The following is a 19,971-nucleotide window of genomic DNA, read 5'->3' on the forward strand; positions in this document are numbered from 1 at the left end:
TAGAACAAATTCAGATGGAGTATTATTTACTAAAATTAGATAAATTTAAATCATTCAAACCCTACGTTGTCTCTCTTCTAAATAATAAACAAAAATTGGATCAGATCTTTTTTCCATCCGAACATCCCAAAATTTGAAGAAAATAAAAATAAAAAGTACATCAAAATAACTCAAATTTCTGGTAATTCCAATGAATCACCAGCTCCTGTGAATAAATTATACCAAAAATCCATACTATCATAAATATTTAAATTACTCCCATATTGGACTGCTTCAGAATTATTACTATTAACCGCCGCCGATAAATCACTTTCCGAGCTAGAATTATCACTCGATAATACTTCCGACCAGAATTCTTCATCCATCCCCGGCACATCATCGGACAATTCGAACTTTGCGACGTCATTATAATTTGATAAACTCACAAATTCCCATTCTTTTTTAACTTCTTCATTGTTAGTTCTTGAGTGTCTTTTAAATTCTCTAGGGGCGGTTCCGACGCCGGTAGCGGCGGATTGCTTAATTCTTTTTTTCAAGTGGGTGTGCCAAACATTTTTAATTTCATTGTCTGTTCGTCCCGGTAATCTTGCTGCAATAGCTGACCACCTGAATGAAAGAAACAGAATTAAAAAGATTAATTATGTTGCTAAATCTTGATGCTAATCTTTCTTGTTTTGGACAAATTTTAAAATTGCTAAACAATTTTTTTTTTCTGTACAGTCACATGATTTAGTTTTAGATACGTGCTGCATCAACTAAAGTGCCTATCTTGTCGAATAGTACAAAAAATAAGAATAAAAAACGTGTGTTTTTGTCTTTATTCATTATTTTCATATTGATAAAATAATTTGTCTGCCTATAAGTATATTCAAGTTGACAATTTTTTCTTAAAAAATAGTAATCTTTAAATTATTTTTTAAAAATAAAAATAATAAAATAATTTGTTATCTTAAATTATTTATGATAAATTATCTACATTTAATATATAAAATATATTACTAATAATATTAAAAATTGATAAGATTATATAGATAGCTAAATTCTATATTTTTTTTCCAATAAGACACTTTTAACAAAAATATATTAAAAAATAAATATATTTTACTTTTATCGATCAATTTTTTTATTTTTTTATTTATTATAACAACATAATTATCAGGTTTTATAAAATTAAGTAATTATATTATTAAAAAAATCCGGATATTTTTTTATTAATTTTATTTAGAATTTTTTTTCCTTTTATTTGTTTATTCAAATCAGCACATGGGCTGCTAAGAATCTTTCCAGTTTCACTATAATCAAGATTCAAGATATTTTAATACTACATAAATGACAAATTGATCAATTAGTACATCTCTTTTTAGGCATAGCATTGTCTGATAGCATTTAAAAAAACAACAAAAATCCATAGATTTTAGCTGCTATATGCATATAATAGGATAAAATAGACGGTTTAGAGGTCGGAAAGGTTAAAGAACTCATCAAAACGGTTGAAATAAAAAATATAATTGAATAAAAACTCTAAAATGGAGCTATTTAAAAAATATTATTAGCCGTTGAATTCTATATCTTATCGTTCTAATCGCAACAATTGAACCAAACAGACCCAGTTCCGTGATCATTTAAAGATGATAATTATTGATTAAAGAAGATTAACATACCTATTTCCTAACATTTCATGCAATTTGATGATGGTTTCCTCTTCTTCTCCAGTAAAATTTCCTCGTTTAATGTCTGGTCTTAAGTAATTTGTCCATCTCAGCCTGCAACTCTTACCACATCTTAATAAACCTGAAACAAAATTAAAATAAAAGACCCTTAATTATTGGGAAATGATAAAAAGACCCTTAATTTTGTTGTAATTAACTTAAAGAAAAAGGTAATTAATTAAAGATGAATATAATTACCAGCTTGTTTAGGGAGAGCTCTCCAGTTACTATGGCCATAAAGTTGAATATAATTGATAAGAATTTGATCTTCTTCAAGAGTCCATGGACCTTTCTTTAATCCCATCTTCTCACAGCAAGGAGCTCTCACCATTTCTCTAATCTTTACTCTTAATTAAGTGAGAGTTTTAAGATTTTTGGAGGCTTTAAATGATAAAATGTGTAAACAAAGTTATATATATATATACCCACACATCAAAACGACAAACATGCGTGTATAGTTTAATTAATTAAAGCATATTGTTGGTATATACAAAAAGGTACGAGTAAAGGGTCAAACCGATCCTTCAATTTTACCAATTAAAAACAATACTTTCAGTTTTTAGATCAATTAAGATAATTCTCTTTATTTTTGGGTTAATTGAGGATAATACTCTTTAGAAAATTTTTAATTTTAAAATTTTTATAGTTATAAGATATAAGAGTTGTTTTAAAAAAATTACATTGCAAACTAACTTTTTTGCAGAATGGTAACAAACTTTTAAATTCTTACATTTTATTTACTAAGCCTTAAATTTATCAAAAGTGAAGGATCTTTAAATAAAACCAGATGAGAAAATTACTTGCATATTAATTTTTTCATATCATTTGAAGTTAGTGCAAACTCCAAGGCGCAGATGAGTTGGTAAAACGCTCTTCTAGTTTAAGTGAACTCGTAAATTCGAACCACACTTATATATACGTTCAAAATTTGAGACCAGATTTGCCTTCCGCAAGAAACCTACACGGCTCGAGTGGGGATTAATTTGAATGTGAAAAACTTAAAAGTGTCGTCTAATAGTTGAGACCCGCCATGTAAAAAAAAGAAGTTAGTGCCAATTTTAAAATAAATTACATAGTTTGATAACTTTACAATAGATAAAATGAGATCTATATTATATCTCTACTGTCCATATAATATTAATTCACTTAAAATTATCTAGTGACTCGCCGTTTATTGATACAATTAAAATGTATACACCAATATTTGAAACTTAAAAAATTCACACCCATTATATAAAAATACTATAATTCAGTGATTGTAAATATTTTTAGTCCGATGTTAGCATATTGTCACAATTTTTATTATTTCAAACTCCAACAAATTTAAAATTGAGTCATAAATTTTTTCATTTTTTTGTTAAGATGGGAAAAAATCAAATTGAGTTTTAATTTAAATTAACATTTAAAACTAAAGTAATATATTTATTATTTTTAGTGAATTAGAAACCGACATAAAAGAAAGTGAATATTGAACCGTATTGAGGTGAGTAAAATCATTTTCAAATGTTATTTTTCAATATCAAACATGAAAATATATTTAAATTACTTGACTGAATTGGAATTATTTTAAGAGTGGTGAATAATATATTAATTCCTTTGTTGAACAGAATAATATATTAATTCCTTTGTTATCAGTAAAAAAAGATAATTATGTCAAAATAAATTAGCTGACAATTTATTATAAATATATGGGAAACACAGGTTCGAGGAAATCTCTGATTAAAGCCATTTGATAGATTTCCTCACTTTATTTCGTTGTGGCTCGTGGGGTTGTACTGATTGTGATTGGGTTCGTAGTCAATTAAAACGTGGATATATGCCTAATAATGGTGAATCATTATTTTTCATACTTTTTTTTAAAGAAAATACTGAATTAGCGTCCAAGTGCATGAACATTTCATTAATTAATTAGTAAATGTGCAAATTTTGATTTTGAATAGAAAATTAAATTATTGTTAATTTAACAAAATTGACAACTTGCCTTAGTGATGACCTTTTTTAAGGATAAATATGGATACGAGGAATTGTCTAGGTCTAAAATCCACATCAATTTTAAATATTTTTTTAATGTTCTTGGCCTCTTGAACTAAATGTAATTAAGAAAAAGAAAGAGTGATGTCATAGCAAATTATGCAATAATCCAAGTTGATGTGCATGAAATGAAATTTAATTTCAATTTTGTAACATGCATAATATATTAGTATGTGCTCTTCTTTTAGTAATTTTTTGTGAAATAGTCTATATATACAGATAGAATAATCATGAGAATAATAATTTTAAATTTTAGAATGGGATGCATTTCGTTTACGTCATACAAAGTCAGAAACATCAACTATGTGTGCAAGTTTGCCAATAATTGCATACTGTATGTATAACTGAATTAAATTAAAATATTACTAAAATTTAATTTGCCAATTTTGAATTTTGAATAGTTTTCATTTCAATTTTTTTTGGTCAAAAAAGATGATCGGTTTTTTAGAGTTTCAATTGTACACTACAAAAAATATTTTATTTAGTAACACTAATTTTACAGCTAACTTATTTTTTACTGCTAAAAAATATTTTGCAGTAATAATTTTCAGTTATTGCCATTAGTTAGTTTTTTTTTGTAACTCATAAACTTCATTAATCAACTAGCCATTTGGTTGGTCAAACCATATAACGTTGAAAGTTTTGGGAGACACAACCTCTCCAAACATTGCTTTTGACATTAATTACTAAAGTTTCTCTAGCTAAACAATGAACAAACATATTTGTATCCTTATTACAATAAGAAATACTAATACATTCTCCGCTACTAACTAGAATTAAGCTGTCTTCCGCTGTTAAACTCACATCATTACACAACACCTTGTGCTTTGTGGACGCCTCTATTGCAACTTTTGGGAATGATACCTCAAAAGGAATTAGATTGGCTTCCTTTGCTATGATGATGCCTTCTCGGATTGCAATGAAAATTTTGAACCCAGCAGCTTGACCCATTTCTGTTGAAATTTTAGTCGGCTGACCACGCCAGAGTAGACACCAGAGATGGTTAAGGCCGCCAAGCACGGTTGGGACTGCCAGAATGGATCCCGCAAACCGCCAGATTGCGGAGATCCGGTTCTTTCGAACCACAAAAACTGCAAAAACTTGCAAATCTACTCCATAAAGTGGAGACATACTAATCTTAAGTAAGATTAGATTAGATCTAACCAAACTAGAAAAACTAGAACTGTATCAAGAGAGAAATTAGCAAAGACTAGAACTAGAGATAAACTATGTAGAAACTAAGTAGGAATCATAGAACAACAAAAATTTAGATTTTTAAAGGGTGGGGAGATGATTTTTGGCCTAAAAAGGCCAAAAATCATCTCCCATGAAGAACTTGGGTGTTGCGGCTGCCAAGAGATCCCATAAGCAGTATTTTACAGCAAATTTTATTGCCAATTACTTAAAACAACGTTTTATTAGCAGTAACATACCATGATTTTTTGTTATTGCTATATGTTAATAGTAACAATTTTAGCACTAATAGCATTAAAAATATTTGCTGCTAATTTTAGTATTTCTTATTGTGGTAGTTATTACTTACAGAGATGAGGTTTGAACGCACAACCTCTCAATTTACTTAGATATGTCTTAACCAGTGTTTTAAAAACTGAACTGGTGAGACCACTGGTTTCCGGTTCAATCGGTTGAACTGGTTCAATGACCGGTTCAACCGGTTTAATAAATTTAAAAAAATTAAAAAAATCCTGGTTCACTGGTTCAATCCGGTCAACCCGGTCCAACCAAAAGATCCGTTTTTTTTTACCTTTTTCAGATCAGACAACTGACCGGTTCGTGGTTCAACCGGTTTGACCAGCCGGTCCGGTCTGCTTTTAAAACACTGGTCTTAACCATCAAAGTTAAGCTCACATTGTCATTTTGATTTCAATTTATGCATATATTTATAGTTTGACGCATTAATCAACAAGCATAAAGATCAACCATCATAAATCGAGTAATATTCGAATGGATGTTCTTCCTCCGAAATTTAAGGCTTAAAAAAAGCCTTTCGGCCAAAAACTGTGCTACAAATTAATTATCTTGTTTCCACTTAACAGCAAAGCAAATATTATTGAATAAAAATTTCTTGTAAACTGGGTTGCAGGAAGTTCCTGCTACTTGATACATGTCTGTTAAATGTGATATCACATCCCATGAGTTAAAATACTTTCTAACTTAATTACACATTGTCAAACCAATTAAACAGAAAACAAAGAATAAAAATAGTTGTTTGAAAGCTTAGAAAATAAGCGGTTACTTCTGAGAAAGGAAGAAAAATGAACATTTATAACTGCTCTAATACCATATTGAAAGCAAAATTGTATTTTTATCAATTAAGAAAAGTATTACAATGAGTTCCTTTTATACTCAAGCTATCAAACTAAAGAATTACACGTGAGCTACATGAGCTAAATGAATATTAAAGATTCATCACAGAATTATCGAGTCTATGAATTTTATAGAAATTCATAATAGAATTGACGAGACAATAATTTTATTAAGCACACACACAACACGACAACAACTTTAACAAATTTAGATCATCAATGTTAGTGGTAGCAAATGACCAATAGTAGAAGTTTTAGATCATCAAGAATCAACAAAGTTGTAGATGAGTATATGTAATATCCTTGCCATGAGACGACTAGGTTGTAATTTGATATTCTCTCCGTGGTTTACCCACAAACTCATAATGAAACATTCAAGGTCACTATAATGCATCCCTCCTAGACACTTTGGAGTACATGTCTTTTTTTTATTTATCCCAGTGAATCTTATGTTAGTCAGTCTCACTTTCCCAACACAATTTTCTTTTCTCATAATCGAACTCGTGGGGAACTAGAAAAAAGTCACATAATAGGTTTATATTGAATGAATAGCAACTTTGAGAAGAAGCTCATCGCCTCCACTTCAAAACATATTTTCTTTCCATGTTGTATTTTCTGTCAAATCCTTCTTTTGATAGAGTTATCCCATTTTCTCTTGCCAGCAAATGAAAGAAGTCCAAAATACCTTCCATGATATTGTACCTCGGGAACTTGCAATATATGATGGAGTTGATTTCTGATATTCTGACTAGTCCCCCTCAAAGGATAATACAAATTTGTCCAAGTTGATAACCTGGCGGTTGAAAATCATCCACCATCCTCGACTTTAAGGCTCCCGATCACTAAAGCCCATAAACTTTATTTTTGATCCAAAAACCCCCTAAGCTTCAATTTGGCGATCACAAAAGTCGTTTTTCCTATAAATGACTAAAATACCCCTAATTAAAAAATAAAAAATCTAAACAGACCAAACTCAATCTAAAATTGTCCACTTAATCCCCTAACCGCCACCCATTCACCTACTCAACCCAACTGCCGCCACCCACAACCACTGTCACCTCACCCACCGTCGCTCCACCAGCAACCGACGCCGCCTCACCCACCCACCTCTCTCGCTTAAGGACGAGTAGGCTGCTCGTCTACTCGCCTGAGAACGAACATTTTTGCTCGTTCTCAGGTGACGATGGTGGCTGGAGGAGTGGTGGGTGAGGCGACGCCATCGTCAGTTGGAGCGGCGGTGGGTGGCGGCAGTTAGGTTGAGGGGGTATTCGGGTGGCGATTAGGGAATTGAGTGGGTAGTTTTAGATTTGATTTAGTGGGGTTGGGGTGGATTTGGTTATTAGGGGTATTTTACTTATTTCATCAAAGATTAGAGGGTTTCTGGACTGAAAATGAAGCTTGGAGGCTTTAGTTATCAGAGACCTAAAGTCAGGGACGGTGAATAATTTTAAGCCTAACCTGGTAGAGGTTTTTCCATAAGTTTTCAAAATTGTTGTAATGGTTTTGCATTCATCTGCATTTATTAAAAGAGAAAATCAAGTAGTAATTACAAAATGATAACCATCACTGCTTTTGTACTACATACATTTAATGGAAATCTAACAACCAAAACAGAAAATTCCTATTCTGTTCAATAACTACCTACTTAACTGACAGAATCTGTTAGTAACTAACTCCTGATATCTTGGATGATAGCTCATGTTGAGCTTATGAGAACTCATGTTCTTCTTGTTGCTTGCTGATGTGAAGTTACCTTCATCACGAAGCAAACCTTTGTTGTTGTATCAAAAGGCTTTATGCTCAGAAGACATGAATTCCTGAGCTGGACAATATGATATTGCATTAGCGTTTGCTTTAGTGAAAAAATAAGTTGTCATCTGCGAAGAAAAATATAGCACTTGACATGTTCCTCCAAAATTAATACCATAAAACATTGGGTTAATGTCACCATATAGTACAGCCTTTCGCGTTTTTTTTTATTTAAGCACAAACTAAAAAGTGTCTCATCCGTTAGTATAACATTTTCAAACTTTTCATAATATAACCCGGTATGCATTTTATGCTTTGTTTTTTTAGTTAAAATGACGTCGTTTTTGGTTGTACGGACGACCAAAACGACGCCGTTTTAGACATTTATGTTATATATGTCATATAATGAAAGATTGTGTTATTAGTTGAGACGTTTTATAGTTTGTGCTTAAATCGAAAAGAACGCAAAAAGTTATGTTATATGGTGACATTAATCCTAAAACATTTGATCATTTATTGTTTTGTTGATAAAGCTTGATAATTCCAAACCATAAATCAAATATAAAAAGTTTAATTCTTTTATGGAGTTATTTGGAAATATTTTTATGTATTAGAAAAATAATACTCTTTATGTTCTATAAAAATTAAATTTTTATCTCTTTTTTTAGAGTTAATTCCATATAAAATCACCACCTTTACACGTTTTTGCATTTTCATCACGTTCTTTAAAAAGTGTCAAATAAAACCAACACCTTTCATTTTTTTGCAAATCTATCATCGATGAGTAAAATTTGATGTCTTTTTCCTTCCAAATAAATGTTTTAATCTGACTAATGCCCTATTAATACACAAAATACATTCCTCTTACTCTTTACTTGTTGATTCCGGTTGCCGAGTAAATAAAAATACACCGAATTTTCATATTCGTGATAGATTTGCAAAAAAAATGAAAGGTTGTGATTTTATTTGACACTTTTTAAAGGACGTGATTAAAATAAAAAACATATAAAGGTGATGATTTTATATGAAATTAACCCTTTTTTATGAATATAAGCAAACCTTTGTTGTTGTATCAAAAGGCTTTATGCTCAGAAGACATGAATTCCTGAGCTGGACAATATGATATTGCATTAGCGTTTGCTTTAGTGAAAAAATAAGTTGTCATCTGCGAAGAAAAATATAGCACTTGACATGTTCCTCCAAAATTAATACCATAAAACATTGGGTTAATGTCACCATATAGTACAGCCTTTCGCGGTTTTTTTTTATTTAAGCACAAACTAAAAAGTGTCTCATCCGTTAGTATAACATTTTCAAACTTTTCATAATATAACCCGGTATGCATTTTATGCTTTGTTTTTTTAGTTAAAATGACGTCGTTTTTGGTTGTACGGACGACCAAAACGACGCCGTTTTAGACATTTATGTTATATATGTCATATAATGAAAGATTGTGTTATTAGTTGAGACGTTTTATAGTTTGTGCTTAAATCGAAAAGAACGCAAAAAGTTATGTTATATGGTGACATTAATCCTAAAACATTTGATCATTTATTGTTTTGTTGATAAAGCTTGATAATTCCAAACCATAAATCAAATATAAAAAGTTTAATTCTTTTATGGAGTTATTTGGAAATATTTTTATGTATTAGAAAAATAATACTCTTTATGTTCTATAAAAATTAAATTTTTATCTCTTTTTTTAGAGTTAATTCCATATAAAATCACCACCTTTACACGTTTTTGCATTTTCATCACGTTCTTTAAAAAGTGTCAAATAAAACCAACACCTTTCATTTTTTTGCAAATCTATCATCGATGAGTAAAATTTGATGTCTTTTTCCTTCCAAATAAATGTTTTAATCTGACTAATGCCCTATTAATACACAAAATACATTCCTCTTACTCTTTACTTGTTGATTCCGGTTGCCGAGTAAATAAAAATACACCGAATTTTCATATTCGTGATAGATTTGCAAAAAAAATGAAAGGTTGTGATTTTATTTGACACTTTTTAAAGGACGTGATTAAAATAAAAAACATATAAAGGTGATGATTTTATATGAAATTAACCCTTTTTTATGAATATAGTGTTGTAAATTATAAACAAACTTCTTATTGCAATTTAAATATTAGTAGTTATTGAAAGAGCTGCTGGAATTTGTAACAAGGCTGAGTCGCGGACTAGGTCGCTCGTTTTTAGATGTTTCGCGGCACAGCTCGGAGGTGCAAAGTTGACTGACAACCGCGGCGCCCCTAGGATAAAACAGCCGGAAAATACTATTACCGCTGCACTGCGATAATAACTCTATAAACACTTTCGTATTGCTCTCTGTCTTTTTGCAAATCTATCATCGATGAGTAAAATTTGATGTCTTTTTCCTTCCAAATAAATGTTTTAATCTGACTAATGCCCTATTAATACACAAAATACATTCCTCTTACTCTTTACTTGTTGATTCCGGTTGCCGAGTAAATAAAAATACACCGAATTTTCATATTCGTGATAGATTTGCAAAAAAAATGAAAGGTTGTGATTTTATTTGACACTTTTTAAAGGACGTGATTAAAATAAAAAACATATAAAGGTGATGATTTTATATGAAATTAACCCTTTTTATGAATATAGTGTTGTAAATTATAAACAAACTTCTTATTGCAATTTAAATATTAGTAGTTATTGAAACAGTTGCTGGAATTTGTAACAAGGCTGAGTCGCGGACTAGGTCGCTCGTTTTTAGATGTTTCGCGGCACAGCTCGGAGGTGCAAAGTTGACTGACAACCGCGGCGCCCCTAGGATAAAACAGCCGGAAAATACTATTACCGCTGCACTGCGATAATAACTCTATAAACACTTTCGTATTGCTCTCTGATTTTCTGTATTTTTACAAATAAAAATACTTGCACTATTTATAGAAAAAATAATATAGCTGTTATACATCAATTAAATAAAAAAACGTGCAAGACTTTAAATCAAACCGAACCACCCACCCAATCCAGATCAGGCCGACCGGACGGCGCGCGTGGTAAATCGGGAAGGATTTAACTCCTAACCCGTTCATAAAACTGGGTACTCCTTGGGGCCCAAACCCAAAGGAGGAATTCCACTATTATAAACTCAAACAAATGAGTTTATCTCAGCAATGTGGGAAACCACTTGCTTTCTATATTCCTCATTTTTTTAGCACTTCTCATTTTAAATTTCAATAAATTCTAACAGTAGTTTTCCTCAAAATGTAAAATAAAATATTAAAATTGAAATATCACTAATATCTTTCATCAAAATTAAATACTTGTAACATATCATCTTAATCATTATTAATGATCATTCTAATATATGTACAAATTAAAAAGTAATTATCTTTTCCCTCAGTACTCCTCTTTCTTCGATTGTTGGAATGGTGTAGGATTCAACAAAAACTACAGTATGTGAACGGAAGTCAAATAAAGAGGCTAAATACTTATAGCTAACCATCACCAGTAGCACCAAAAATGTTGCTATCAGGTCTGGCCTGCCTCTACTCATTCCCTAAAAAATTTAATCATTTTTAATTAATTGTTAATTATGCTTCTTTCTTAAACTCCAAGGTTAGACAAGTCAAACCCAAGTGACTTTTTAGTATTAAGAATTTAAAAGATAGATCAGTTGCATTTACTTAATTATACAATTCACAATTTGTAAAAACAATACAATCAAATGCTTAAATATTATTCATAACAGAAAAGCTTAAATATTGTTTTATCTCAATTAAAAGTCTTCAATTCGAATTATGATATTTATAAACAATTTATAATCACGAGTTTACGGTTACAAATAAATTTTTAAGTTTTAATAATTTCAAACATTAATTATTTACTTGAAATACTAATTGAATTTGCAAAGGTTACTTTTCCGGGCCGGGATCGATTAGTGGAAGTCATAAAAAAGAGAAAAATCTCTTTTTAGAGAAGCAGAAGCCAGAGAGAGGGATCGCTAGACCAGCAGCTATATTAAGAATTCATGTGTAATGATGGCCAACTGTAGGTCACCTATGTGACCAATCCTCACCACCGGAGATCGGTGTCGTATCTCTTGATCAGTCTGCCGACAGCATTCCCTCGATCAGAAAAGAGTTTCGGAGTCAATTGATCTCTCGATCAAGTTTTAACCAGCGGAAGGAAAAGGCAGTGAAGAGGCTCTGGCTCCGGCCAGAGAGTTGGATGATAGATGCCACTTATTCTTAACACTCAGTGTGTATACTTGTCTTATTTATTAACTTTTAGTGTTTACATCAGTACATATACATATCAAAAAATCAATCCATATTCTGAATTATAAAAAATCAAAAGTTATTGTTTGAAATTAATAAAATTAAAAATTTATATATAATTATAAAATACACTAAAATATGTAATTTGGTATGCAATTAATAAATTGTAAATATGTTTCATCATTGTCCTTCTATACAATTCGAACATAAAATATTCTTCTCAAGTAAGAGATTGTCAAAAAATGGAGGAGGAATATTTAGCTCATTTTGCAACTTGCTAATGATCATATTTGAAAGTTACCTAATAATTTTTTTACTAATTAAGTCTTTTTTCAGCAATATATAAATATTGAATAGACATAAAATTAAGTACGACAAAGAAATTAAATGATATGTAACACATTATAATTTAGCGAATATAACATCTAATCTACTTTGAAGTGAAATAAAACTAGAACAAAAGAAGGATAATCATAGAAGATCTTGATCACCCAAGATTAAATTTATAAACAACACTAAGTATCTTGATCAAATAAGCATAATCATAGGAGTGCTAAATCAAATTCTTTACACCAACATAATTTTGTTTATATAAATACAAGTATGTATTTTTTCATTAATATGATAATGAAAAATTATCAAAAAAAAAAGATCAAATATTTCAAAAATACACTAATTTTATATTTTTTTCAATTATATTTTAACTTTTAAAATTGTCAATTTTATTATATTTCATATTTTTCACTTTAATTGTATCCTGACGTACTAAATTAATTTTTTGCTAAATACATTGTGTGTGTGTGTCTATATATATATATATATATATATATATATATATATATATGTCCAAGAATAAACATACTATCAACTAGACCTTTATTTATTGCTTGCTCTATTCCCCCCCCCCTTGTCTTTTGAGCCATTCTTCCTTTTCTTGTATGTGGAATAATTACTTAACTTCCAAAAAATATGAACTATATTTTCTCAAGTTTTGATTAAACAATTAACTTGTTGATTGATTTGGTCAAAGAAGTTGACTTCTGAATACATTTTTTACATAAAAATTGTTGAGTAAATTTATAATAAAGCTATTTACAGTTATTAAAGAATTGTGAATATCAATTATTAATAGTGTAAATGGTATAACCGTTAAGCAACAATCTACTAAAATTGTGGATTCATTTTTTTATTTTATTTTTTTTAACCAAGGTAGATATATTAATGCAGGGAGACCAAAAGTATGATTACAATACTATGAAAAAGAAAAAACTTAAAGAGAAAAACTAGAGATATGTAGATGTTTGACCGATTGTGCTAGCCTATGCGCCTCTTGATTGAACCGACGATTGATATGCTTAAACTGACAATCTTGAAAACGATGTTGAAGACGCCAAATATCCTGACAGATACTCCAAGCCTGACCAATTTGCACAGAGTGAGAATCAATAGACTGAAATACCTGAAGAGCGTCCGTTTGCAAGATTATTGAATACCAGTGTTTAGATATAGCCCAGGCCATAGCTTCTCGAACAGCTAAAAATTCCAATATTCCTGGATCCCATATACTACGGAAAATAGAATAAAACTGGCCTTTGACTGCTCCGGAAGATGAATAAGCAACCGCCGCAATAGTACCAAATTTATATTGAGAAGAGACCGCAGCATCAACTTTAATAAGAATCATATTATCTAAACACAACCAGCTATTCCCCTTTTTCTTTGTTTTCTGGTTATTCAAAATTAGGTTACTTTATCTCTCTATCTTCTCTCTTCAATCTTTTCTATTTTTCTTACCCGAAATCTTAATCAATCTTTACCATCCTTTTTCTTTTTTGTTACTCTTTATGGCAACCTCTTTGCATGTTGAACCACCGAACATAAATTCTGTTAAATCTTTGGTTGATCAAACTAAAAATCTTTCCATGGAAGAACCTCATCTCACCCTGCGTGCTGATGTACCAGAGCCCCCTGCTTTGCCACGACTGGTTTTAGTTGCTAAATTGATTACTGTCCACCGTATTCCTCTTACGGTGATCAAAGAAGTGGTTAATACGACTTGGGCTCTGCTGGATCCTGTCACAATTGAACGGGCTCCTCGTGGTATTCTTCTATTTCATTTTAATAATTTGCAAGACTACAACTATGTTATGGAGGAAAGGCCATGGCTTATTCAGAACCAATTGCTGATGATACAAGACTGGCCACAGGATAAAGCTTTACATCAGATTTCTTTCCAGTTTTCTCTGTTCTGGGTGCAAGTGCGAGGCCATCCTCCAAGTCTTATCAATCTGAATAACTCTCTAATGGTGGGAAGCCTCTTTCCTGAGTTTCATGCCTGGGATTTTGATGAGCGAAACCCTTTCTGGAGGAAGCAGTTTTTGCGTATTAGGGTGGAGATAGATATCACTAAGCCCTTACTCAAGGGTTTTTTCAATGACTATGATCCACAAGAACCTGGGTGGGTTTCTTTCAGGTATGAAAAATTACCTGATATGTGTTTCTATTGCGGTATAATTGGTCATACAGTGAAAGTTTGCTTTCAAAAAAAGGAAGATGAAGATGCAGGAATCCTCTTTGCTGGACAATTTTCTTATGGGTTCTGGCTGCGTGCAACTCCCTTATTGCATAGTGCAAGACTTGCTTTTACTCGTCCTCCCACAGTTCACTCTGCATTGGAAACTGATAATATTTTGCAATCTAATAATGCTGTTAGTGTGGGCTTGACTAGTAATGTTGTGTCTGGTTTGCCCCTGGAAGTTTCTGCAGGTTTCTATCAGCTTCAAATAGGCTCTGTTTTGTCTCCAGTTCATGAACCTATGAGTTTTGTTCACAGGGTGTATCCTCCACGTGTGGCTGGACCTTCTGGTGTCTCTCACACCTCTATTGTATCTGCAACTAATTCAACTGGCATTCCCTCTACTGTAGTAACTACTCTTTCAGCGGAAAATCTACAGGGTTCATGCAAGAAACTTGACAAGGGTAAATCTATTGCTGTTCATCCCAGTCAATTACCTCCTCGCTTAGTACATTTACTCAGTCCTGCGCTTCAAGTTAAGTATGCTACTATCAATCGAGAAACAGAACTGACTTCTACTCAACAAGCCGAAATTTTAGAAGATTACATTGAAAGACAACTTAGTGGGACTTTGCCCTCGGTTCATATGGATTTGGAGAAGCGGCATTCAGAGATTTTAACCCTTATTTCTGAAGTTCAATGCAATACAATTTCTGCAAGTCCAACTACTCCACATATGGTTAATGTCTTAGATACTTCTCATCCTATTTCAACCATGGTTACTGTTCCAATTGTAGCTGCAACTGTTACTAAACCAAAGCGCCGCACTTCAAAAAATTTGAAACAACATGCTCCTAGATCAACTGGTACTACTTCTGGCAGGTTCGGTATTGCTTCTTCTGAGTCCAAACGGAAGACTATACCTGGGTGTGATATAGAAGATATGGATGGGAAGGTTTGTAAGGCACGAAAGGATAACTTGGAAGGGTTATGCTGTACCAACAGGGAGGATATCTGTGTTCCTTTGGCTGATGTGGGTCGACTGCAGTTTACACAAGAGGAAGAAGAAACTGCTGCGGCTTTTCTGAGGGTGTCGGGTTCCAGCCCCAATTGGACCCCATACGTCCCATGAAGGTACTGTTCTGGAACTGCCAAGGTGTCGGGAATCCCTTGACGGTTCATTACTTATATGATATAGTTAGAATAAATTCCCCTGATTTTTTGTGTTTAGCTGAGACAAAAAAACAAGTGCTCTACGGTTTCAGCTTTGGTAAATAGACTAGGTTTCTCTAATATGGTTAGTATAGATCCTATTAATACTGCTGGGGGTCTGTTTTTGATGTGGTCAGATGCGATAGACGTCTCTGTTCAGTTAACATCAGCTTTTTGGGTAGTATGTTCAGTGACTGTTGCAAATGGGGTATCCTTTGATATTATCTTTTGTCATTTGAATAGTCATGTATCAGTTAGACGTAATCAGTTCGCTAGTTTGTTATCACTCAAAGCTAAACTGCAGAATAAGGTTGTAATTATGGGTGATTTCAATGATATAACCCATCCATCTGAAAAAGAGGGGGGTCTTTTGTATGTTCCTGCTGCTCATGTTGATTTCATTAATTTTATTTATAATATGCAACTAATTGATATGGGTTTTGTGGGTCCGGCTTTTACATGGTCTAACCATCAATCTTCACCAAATCTTATTCAAGAAAGGCTAGACAGAAGTTTGGCAACTAATGAGTGGACAACTAGTTTTCCACATTTTTCAGTTCACCATTTAAAGTCTGTAGCATCAGATTATTGTCCTTTACTTTTGCATCTCTCTAACCTAAAGAGATATACTCGTGCAAGGTTTCATTATGATTATAGATGGAATAAATATCAGATGCTTCTACCAAATATTGCCTCTATCTGGGCCTCTCCTATTAATGGTTCTTCAATGTTTCAAATTCACCGCAAGCTACAAATGACTAGACAATTTTTGCTTTCATGGAAGAAACAACATTTTCAGAATCCTAAGCAACAAATATTAGATATACATAGCAAATTGACTCTTTTACATCAGCAGCCTGCTAATAGAATAAATTGGGATCAAATTCATGCTTTGGAAAGAGAGTTGTTGGTAGCATATCAGAGTGAAGAACATTATTGGTTTCAGAAATCAAAGCAAAACTGGTTGAGATGGGGAGATTCTAATACAAAATTTTTTCATGCTAAAACGAGGCAACGACAGCAGAAAAATCAGATTCAGGGCTTACGAGACGCAAATGGAATTTGGGTTGATACTATGGAGGATATAGTTCCATTGGTTTTGCAGTATTTTCAACATTTATATACTAATACTAATCCAACAACAATTCATACTCTGTTTCATGATTTCCCAGCTGTGGTTACTAATCAGATGAATGTCTCGTTGATGCAGCCTTTTACAGATGATGAAATTAAAGAGGCAACTTTCTCTATCCATTACTCCAAGTCACCTGGAATTGATGGATTTACTTCTGCTTTTTATCAACATTACTGGAGTACGATTGGTCCATCTATAATATCTACTATTAAGCAGTTTTTCAATGGTGGACACATGTTACGCAGTATGAACCACACTATTATATGTCTCATTCCAAAGGTTCGTCATCCTCAATCAGTTTCTGATTTGCGACTTATAAGTTTATGTACAGTATTTTATAAAATCATCTCTAAGGTGCTTACTAATAGGTTACAAAAGGTATTGCCTGATCTAATACCTCAGGTCCAGAATGCTTTCATTAAGGGGCGTTCTATTTCTGATAACATTCTCCTAGTACATGAGGTATTACACTATTTTCAGCATCATAAATCTCAAAAGAACAGATTTCTTGGTTTGAAGCTGGACATCAGCAAGGCGTATGACAGGATTGAATGGCAATTTTTAGAGTTTATTCTGGCAAAATGGGGCTTTGGCCATCAATTCATCAGATGGATAATGCAGTGTGTTTCTACTGTGACTTTTTCCATTCAGATTAATGGTGGTTGTCATGGTTATTTTACACCCTCTAGAGGTCTCAGGCAGGGAGATCCCTTATCCCCCTTGTTGTTTGTTCTCTGTTCACAGGGATTATCTTTTCTTATTAAGCAGGCATCTGAGCAACATCTGTTCTCTGGAGTTAAATTAAATAGACACTGTCCTCCAATTTCTCATTTACTGTTTGCGGATGACTCAATTATATTTTCATCAGCGGCTCCTCACTGTTTGCAGAGTATTAAATCCATGTTACAACAATACGGTGATGCTACAGGTCAGTTGATTAATTATTCTAAATCTGGGGTGTTTTTTAGTGCTAATGTGGATAGTAGTTATCGAAATTATGTTTCAACTTTCCTCACTATCCCTAGTTTACCTGCGCGTCAGCATTATTTAGGCTTACCTGCTATTTTGGGTCAAAATAAATCTCATACTTTTGGATATTTGCTGCATAAGATTCAGACTCATTTGACTCGTTGGCAAGGGAAGTTTTTGTCTCACAGTGGTAAAGAGGTTCTTTTAAAGGCTATTATTACAGCAATCCCAGTATATACGATGATGTGTTTTCGCCTTCCAAAATCATTTTGTAAACGTATTAATCAGTTAATGATGCAGTTTTGGTGGGGGGGAACTTCTGAATTCAAGCATATGGTTTGGGTTTCTTGGCGTACTATGTGCCGAAGTAAGAAACAAGGTGGACTAGGCTTCAAGCACCTATTTTATTTCAATCAAGCCTTACTAGCCAAACAAATATGGAGGATCTCCCAGGATCCAAATTCCATCCTATATCAGGTATATAAAGCTAAATATTTTAGACAAAGTGATATCTTACATGCTAGTTTGGGTAGTTCTCCCTCCTGGGGATGGCGAAGTATGTTTTTTGGTATACAACTTTTGAAACAGGGATGCTTCTGGCAAATTAATTCTGGTCTTCATGTCCGACCTCTTATGGATCCATGGCTTTTAAATGATTGTCACTTTTTGCCTCGTTTACAATCAGGTGTTTCTCCTAGTCAGGTACCCGAGTTTGTAGGAGGGTTGTTTCGTCCATATAGCTTACAATGGGATGAAGTTTTGATCAGACAATTATTTATCCCAGCAGATGTTAGTCTTATCTTATCTATTCCTTTGCCTTATATTGCTGTACCAGATCGCTTACTGTGGAAACATACTCGACATGGACAATATACAGTTAAATCTGGTTATTATGTGGCTGCCTCATCCTACTTGGATCCTACTCCAGCTGGGTATAACTCGCTTCGTTCTGTTAATTGGCAACAACTATGGAACATTTCTATTCCACCTAAGGTACGTCTGTTTCTCTGGCGATCCCTTCATAATGGTCTAGCAACCGGTACAAATCTATCTTCTCGTGTTAGTCTATCTAGTGCTTGCTGCTATTGTGGGATGGAAGAAACTTTGTTACACTTATTATTTGATTGTCCTTTTGTCCAACGTGTCTGGTACTTGTCTCCTCTGGGATTACAAGTTACGAACCTTAGCTCTAACAATTTTCCTGACATCTGGATATCCTTATATCATGAATTGCAAAGTATGGACCCTTCAGGTATCTCTCTGGCTTTGGTTTGCTTTCTATTCTGGTTCATTTGGAAGGCGCGCAATGGTTGTTTATTTCAGAATCTGCATCAATCGGAAGAAGAAATTGTTGCACTGGCGAGGCAAGCCCAATTTGATTTTAATTTATCACAGTTTTGTTTCACATACACTTCTCTTTCTACTTATCAAAAACAATTGCAAATTATTAATAGTTATTTATATATTTACTAAAGTTGGAATATAATATCAATGAGTTATATCTTAAATGACATAAATGTTTGGCAGCGATCCGTTAGATCGTGGGCTCAATTTTTCCTACAAAAAATTCCTCTTCTTAATTTTCAAAAAAATAAATAAATTAAAATATTATAATAAATTAAAATTTCAAGATATATGAGTAATTTTTTCTTTTGTTGTAAATTTCAATAATAAAGTACAAATTTATTGTTGCTAATTCTATAATAATAATATTTTTCAAATATAATAACTCTTTAATCAATTAATATTTACAAAATGCTGACTATTATTTTTTAATTAACAAAAAATATAAATTAAATATTATTATTATTATTATTAACAAACATCACTTTGTGTCCACTGGTGAACTATAATTCATATAATATAAACGCTTGACATCATTCTGGTAAAGCTGTGAGTTTGGTTTCTTTAACAGGTGCTCCTATTTTCCAATTAGAAAAATTATTGTGAACCGTTAGACCATGTCATTCGTGCAATAAACTAATAATGCGTTAGTTATGTGGAAAATTTAATAACAAATAATTAAATAATAATTAAAAAAATTCTCTATCGTAAATACTCATTATCTTGTTA

The 19,971-nt window shown here is 32.4% G+C and overlaps 3 protein-coding genes across 3 annotated transcripts; 2 read left to right on the plus strand and 1 right to left on the minus strand.

Moving 5' to 3' along the window:
* Positions 1-2,105, minus strand: LOC126654887 (transcription factor MYB14). The gene is made up of 3 exons (XM_050348884.2): positions 1,908-2,105; positions 1,662-1,791; positions 1-606 (listed from the first exon to the last, which is right to left on the minus strand). The coding sequence occupies exons 1-3, from the start codon at positions 2,038-2,040 to the stop codon at positions 171-173; spliced, it is 699 nt and encodes a 232-aa protein (XP_050204841.1). The 5' UTR covers positions 2,041-2,105; the 3' UTR covers positions 1-170.
* A 12,756-nt stretch (positions 2,106-14,861) lies between these two features.
* On the plus strand, positions 14,862-18,701 carry LOC130014791 (uncharacterized). Its single transcript, XM_056103711.1, has 2 exons — positions 14,862-15,716; positions 17,005-18,701. Exon 1 carries the CDS (start codon positions 14,884-14,886, stop codon positions 15,712-15,714), a length of 831 nt encoding a protein of 276 aa, XP_055959686.1. The 5' UTR covers positions 14,862-14,883; the 3' UTR covers positions 15,715-15,716; positions 17,005-18,701.
* Positions 15,877-19,277, plus strand: LOC130014847 (uncharacterized). Its single transcript, XM_056103804.1, has 3 exons — positions 15,877-18,375; positions 18,487-19,046; positions 19,151-19,277. Exons 1-3 carry the CDS (start codon positions 15,877-15,879, stop codon positions 19,275-19,277), a joined length of 3,186 nt encoding a protein of 1,061 aa, XP_055959779.1.
* The last annotated feature ends 694 nt before the right edge of the window (positions 19,278-19,971 follow it).

This window comes from Mercurialis annua, linkage group LG7 (assembly GCF_937616625.2).
Source record: "Mercurialis annua linkage group LG7, ddMerAnnu1.2, whole genome shotgun sequence".
In the NCBI taxonomy this organism is placed as follows: domain Eukaryota; kingdom Viridiplantae; phylum Streptophyta; class Magnoliopsida; order Malpighiales; family Euphorbiaceae; genus Mercurialis; species Mercurialis annua.